Source organism: Gouania willdenowi, chromosome 4, assembly GCF_900634775.1.
Source record: "Gouania willdenowi chromosome 4, fGouWil2.1, whole genome shotgun sequence".
NCBI lineage: Eukaryota > Metazoa > Chordata > Actinopteri > Blenniiformes > Gobiesocidae > Gouania > Gouania willdenowi.
This window is the reverse complement of record NC_041047.1, coordinates 7,903,275-7,909,703: the sequence shown is the minus strand read 5'-3', so window position 1 is coordinate 7,909,703 and position 6,429 is coordinate 7,903,275. Positions and strand designations below refer to the sequence as shown.

General features: G+C 36.8%; 1 protein-coding gene across 1 annotated transcript; it reads right to left on the bottom strand.

The window, feature by feature from the left end:
- Positions 1–1,540: 1,540 nt before the first annotated feature.
- On the bottom strand, positions 1,541–5,827 carry c4h1orf52 (chromosome 4 C1orf52 homolog). Its single transcript, XM_028443842.1, has 3 exons — positions 5,366–5,827; positions 4,029–4,239; positions 1,541–2,302 (listed from the first exon to the last, which is right to left on the bottom strand). The coding sequence occupies exons 1-3, from the start codon at positions 5,660–5,662 to the stop codon at positions 2,145–2,147; spliced, it is 666 nt and encodes a 221-aa protein (XP_028299643.1). The 5' UTR covers positions 5,663–5,827; the 3' UTR covers positions 1,541–2,144.
- Positions 5,828–6,429: the final 602 nt, after the last annotated feature.

The window sequence follows — 6,429 nt, the reverse complement described above, 5'->3', positions numbered from 1 at the left end:
GATCTTTACAAGCTGATGAATGAGGCCTCGCTGGTCGTTACTCATAGTCAGTAGTACAGAGAGATGACTCTGTGGCTCATAAATATGTCTGATAAAATCCGTCAGCATGGCCACAGTCCTGCATGAGCAGGTACAGCTTTCAGACACAGCCGGCGAATTCAGGACTGGAATTTTATCACAGGCATATTTTGCCACCATTTCACGTCAACCTTTGTCGACAGATAGGCCAGGAATTCCTCTGATCACTAAACTGTTGCAAAGTGGGAACTTTTTCAATGCTCGGGGAATTTTTTTTTATCCATATCCAAAGAAAGTAGCCTATGATTAAATATATTACAAAAAAATGACAATAAATTTTACAGGGTGGTGTTTTTTTTTTTTTTTTTTTTTTTTATGTGATATTGTATGGAAGCCCATTCCTGCCAGTAAACAAAAACAACAAAAAACATGGAAAAGTAAAGTAATACAAAATTAATAATTTTGAAACACCAAGTCATAATTATGAGATACTATTATGAGACATTACATCATTATTATGAGATACTATCTCATAAGTACGACACACATCGTCATAGAAGAATACGTTCGACATGGATTCACAAGTCGTGAAATTGTAGTTTTTTTGGAGAAATCTCACAACATCAAAATTAGTATCTCATAATTATGATATACAAATTAGGTAATAAATGCTTTACAAATTCAGTTAGAGTCCTACCTCTACAGTGATGATGTCATCAGTTCTACCTCTACAGTGATGTCCGAATTCTACAGAATTTCGTAGTACGTTAATCATATTAGTCCCCCTATTGATTCATTTTGCCATTCACATGTGCATTTCCCCCAAAATATCCCATTTTTCACAAGTCCTGATATGCTTTCAAAGTTTCATGAGTTTTTAACCTGTGTTTGCCCTCAAATATGTGATCACTTTTTTGTAATAATAATCATAAAAACGAGGTGAATTACAACAGGGTCTTACGTACCGTTGCTGTTCGGGCCCTAATTAGAGGGATAGACACAAAAAGACAAAGGAAAAACATATTAAAAGACACCAATTAATGCCCAAAATTAACCAAAGAAACACACAAGGACAACATAAATACACAAAATACCAGAATACATAAAATTGAAAACAAAAATACACTAAATTAACCAAATAATTGCACAAGACATTTAAAAATACACAAAAATAACAGAAAAAGTAACAAAATGACAATGAAAATTGATTTAAAAAAACAAAACAGAAAATTTTAGCAATCCACAATAAAATAACAAACCAACAACACACACAATGTTGATAATGTGGCCCTCAGATCACACACACATTTTTGTGGCCCCCACTGTGATAAAAAGTGCCCATCTCTGATTTATAAGCTTAAAAAGCACCTGATTAAAATATGTAATATCTGCTTCCAACCAAATGCTTTGAATACAATCAATATACATAAATATTAAATAACAGAAAACAAAAGAAAATAAATATCCATTTGGTTGGTACAATACAGAAATATAGTGATCTATTGTAATAAAATCAAACATGTAGGATGATGACAAAGTTTTATTTCAGTGTAAACTGACACTGTTTAAATGTCTGAAGTGATTCAAGTATCCCAGGAAAGCTGAGATAAAAGAAACCTTTATTTAAAGGAGAAACACTAAATAAAAAAGAGAACAGTCTGGATTGAAACATGTCCATAATAATGTAGGGAATGAGTGAGTCTAATGTAAATTGAGGGCGACACCTAGTGCACAACTGGTGGAAGTACAGGTGAAAAACAGCCACAGATTTACAGTTAAAGGATATTTGGAATCACACACACACGCACGAACGCACACTCGCTTAATGCATCTCAAATTGTCTTTATACCGTAGTTTATTCTGGGATTCAGGAAATTTAGCATTTAAAATGTTCCAAATGTGATTAAAACTTAGATTTTTATAAACAGAAATTATTCAAACCTATGCAGAGGTGCTGTCCACTGCCTAATGTGTGTATTTGTTTATTCATCTAGTAAAGCTTCATTGTGTGTAGGCACACACTGACAATGAGCTCTTTCATTTATTTTGCAGCTTCGCTGGTGTCAAACGGCCAGAGCGCACGTAAAGTTTAAATTCAGAGAAATGGATGCAGAATATTTGATATGTCACTCAATCTTCTGCCGGAGGATCCTTTTTTCCTCCTCCACAAAGTTTTTGTCGGAGGTTGCTTGTCCCAAATCTCTTTTCCTCTTCTCCTTCTGCTGGAACGACTCCACGCGCCTTTTCTTAGCAGAGGCGTCTTGTTTGTCTGTCGATTCCTCATCTGATCATGACAATGATTTAAAGACAAAACAAGTATTAGTAAAGTCAAGGATTAGCTTTGTTTACAGGGTACCTGTAGTGGAAATGGATATAAGAAAAAATGTGTTTAACCCTCAGAGCATCTTTGCGATCAAAACTGAAATTTTGGGTGTTTTTTTATTTGTTTGCCTCTCAATATTCTGGTCATTTTAAAAGCTAGTTGTATGAGATTTTGCCACTATTGTTTTTTCATTTTTATTTGCCTAATTCCAAGGTCCTGTGTATTGGACATGTATTTAAAAGGAGATATGCATCATACTGACACTTAGTATCCCAAATTTGCCCCATTGACTCCCATTGTAACCACATGTTTTTCATATACTGTAATCATGACATATCACAATGCTTTTTCAATCAATACCTAGTAATCAAAGTCTCTACCTTCAAAATAAAGTGAAAATATGTTACTAAAAACTGTCTACCAACCAGAGACCATTGCAAAAAGTTTTAGGGAAATTTTAGTGAAGCCCTTGATTTGAAAAATTCAGTTTTTTCTTTAATCACATGAGGTAACTTGAGTGTCCATCGGCACACAAAATGTGACATAAAACCATCCAGTAATTTGTTTGTGGTCTGTGTAAGTCTTATAACACAGAGAAAATTGATCTGTTTCAAATATTCTAAGTTTGTGACGTCACAAGCTAAATCGGGAAAGAAAATACCCTACCCTTCGCTGGTATCTCCACTCATGGACTCCACCCCCAACCTGATGAAAACTTAAAAAGTGAAAACTGAAAAGTTAACCGCTTTAATCTTGCCCCGGTAAATTGAGGAAGCCTCCCACTGCAGCCGTGTCAATGTAGGGAGGGGCTGGTGCCTTGGCTCTACAGACAGGGGAGGTGTCGTGGAAGAGAGGGGCAGGGAAGTGGGAGGTCTATGACATTTTTGGTACTGATGCTAACAAAGTCAATTGGAACAAAGCAAAAAAAATTCTCAGAGGATCAACTTCTGACAGTACCCTTAACCAACCGTAAGTTATCCTGACAGTTTATCATTGAGCCACAAGGAAATAAGAGGGAACAATCTGGCGGGGACGTGGTTAGTGCCATGACAACCACCCATAGTATCCCCTGTGAGCAGAAGCATAGTAGTGCTCTGAACAAGTACGTTTACAAGCTGCATTGAGACTTTCTGTGAAGGAAGTCTGTCGGGAGTCGCGTCTGATTTCAGACATAACTTTGGCTTGGTGCAAATTAGCTTAGCCTATTAGCTTAGACCACTGATCACTCGCATAGCAGCTTGGCTTGAAGTGGTCCTCGCCTATCACCAAATTTTGTCCGAACAGAAATGTTTTAAGTGTGTATCCCGTCCCGATATTATGAAGCCAACGCCTGGATAATTCTGATTTAGTGTCGTTATTTGGCTGAGAGATGCTAAAGAAAAGTTTCAGTGGGGTTTTTATCTTGTTGTTATAGCAACACAGTTCCATTGTTCAGAAACTGGACCAACATAACACTGTTGCCTAGAAACAGCTAACAGGAATCAATGAACGTGCATCATATCCTGACCAAAATGGCGGCTCTCCATAGTTGATGCCCCAAGGTACAAAATCGTTCTAAAAAAGTGCTTTTAATGTGTTTTTTTTTTGTTTTTAATACATTAAACACATTTTTTTTTGGTATATACATTTCCATTACAGGTAGCCTTTAATGCTTTGTAAACGTATCTTTCACGTTCATGGGACTTACCAGAGTCTGGTGGTTGCTCCTCTGGGGGGAGGAAGTGAGCTTTGCCGCTGTGCGCCTTTGGAGCATCCGCCCCGTTGTCCTCGTACACGTTGGACCATTTTATGGCCAAGTCCATGCCTGGAGGAGGTCCCTTCTTCTTCACTGGCTCTGTAGAGTAACTCTCAGGCGGAGGAACTGCATTGGTCTGCCATGGCTTAAATTCTTTGGCTGGCTTTGATTAAAAATAAAAAAATAAAAACACAAAAATGTTGGCGTTACAATTAGCAAAAGAGAAAATTACGAAACAGTGAATGAAAAAAAAATAATGCACAAGTTGCTCTACGCCTTCATAGAATCCAGATGTCAGGCTTACACTGTTTAACCTCAAAATTCTGACAAGTAGTTCTTATCTTTTGGGCCTTTTTCTTTTTTTTTCCCCATCAAATTTATGTAACCAATTGGTTAATAATAAATGGGTCAGTTTTTCTCAAACCTACTGTTGCTGACTATTGATCTCTGTTTGAGTAACATCACTTAATCAAGCCTTTTCAAACATTTCACACTACGAAATAAGTAATAAAAACATGTATGATTCGTGCTGACATCGTATCGGTCAATACTCAAGGCTGCAATATCGGCATCGTATCAGAAGTGAAAAAGTTGTATCAGGTCATCCCTATTAATAATAGTAATATTGATCAATATAAGAGATGAGTAGAGTAAATGAAAATAGCCCTTTAAACATTGTGAATAAATACCTTTATATTTAAAACAAGGGTAGAACATTATAATAATAATAATGAAATAATAAAAGAATTTTGAAAATACATATAGATATTATATATGTAATAATAAATACATTAAAAATACATCTTTTTCACTTGCGATACAATACAGATATTGCAGCCTTGCGTGTTGGCCGATACCAATACGATACAATATCAGCACGAATCATACATACTTTTATTACTTATTTTGTAGTGTGGAATGTTAGAAAAGGCTTGATCAAGAACAATAGTAAACAATTCAAGTTCACTTCAGTTATTTTTTACTGTCAGTAAATGGTGAGAACAACTGAGGGCGGGGACAAAAACAACCAAAACTTATCGAAGCGCTTATATTGGAGATTTTAGATGAAGTCCGATAAAATCTGATATTCGTTTTTCGGCTGAAATCGAACCGATATCCGACATCAATATCGGATACACCCTAATATAACAAACAGTGTATGACAAAAACAATATGAATGGTGGGTTGTTCTGTTAAATAAAATATGAATTGAAAAAAAAAAACTAAATTAATAAATGTAATTAAGTCAAAAGAAATGTGTATTTTAATAATGTGTATCCTGTGCTAACCTCCTCCGGTGCTTTGACGGTCAGATTATCCCAGTCTATCTGTTTGTTCAGCGGGTTGTAGAGAAACGCTGGCCTGGACACGGAGCTGAACAGCTCGTCCGGTTTGGGTAACGAGGCGGAACCGGCCGTCCGTTTCGTCCCCGGCTGAGAGGAAGGAGCGGATCCGCCTGCAGCAGCTTCTGAGTCGGGCTTCTTCTTCTCACACTGTCCCTCTTCGTCCGAGTCGCTGCTGCTGTCACTCAAATCGTCGTAGCTCGAAAAAAACCCTAAAGAACCCGCCTTCTTCTCTTCTGCCATTTTGAAGAGGTCAGTGGGGGAAAAAACACTGCAAGATATAGAAAGCTTTAGCTATGAATAAAGCCAGTCACACTAAATGAATTTAATTTCAATCCCCCAGCTTCTCCATTTTAAATCCGCCTCCAAAACAGTCGTAAATGTGCCTGGTGTGTCGTAACAACTGCCGTAAAGTCGTTTAGACATTATATACGTAGACGCCCCATCGACTGTTCAGGGACACGTCAACAGCGCCGCCATCTTGGACCGGTGGTGATGGAGACAGCGGTGCACGGACAATACGACAGAAAGAGGTATTTCTTAATCTCTAAGTAGAATTATCCGTTGAATTTTGAACCGATTTCCAAACTGTTTAATTTTTTTTTTTTTAAACGTCACACATGTAGCTATGATACAAGGTGCTTGGATATATTTAAAATGCTGATTTTACCACTCAACCTTTGCTAAAATAATGAATGATGATATAATAGCGATAGTAATAACAGTAATGGTTACAATAATAATACAATGAGAATACCAGTAACTATAATATAAAATAGTAATAATAAAAAATAATGTAGTGTGGATGAGCCGTGAAATAAGGATTGCTGAAGTCTTGTCAGAAGTCGCTTTTAATTGCTGGTTATAGAGCAGGACAATCGTACACAGTGTTGTTACACACACTATCCTATGGCAAGCCCTTTTAACATTTAATAAGTCTGGCGGACATGTAGCAATTTAGTTTTCACTAGTGGAAATTACATTTGAACATGTTCAAATGTAATTTTGAC

Excerpts from the sequence above, each read along its gene's own strand:
- c4h1orf52 (XM_028443842.1), bottom strand. The coding sequence starts at position 5,662 with ATGGCAGAAGAGAAGAAGGCGGGTTCTTTAGGGTTTTTTTCGAGCTAC. Across the intron at positions 4,240-5,365 it reads CCGTCAAAGCACCGGAGGAG|CCAGCCAAAGAATTTAAGCC; the intron begins GTTAGCACAGGA and ends TTTTAATCAAAG. Across the intron at positions 2,303-4,028 it reads GGAGCAACCACCAGACTCTG|ATGAGGAATCGACAGACAAA; the intron begins GTAAGTCCCATG and ends TGTCATGATCAG.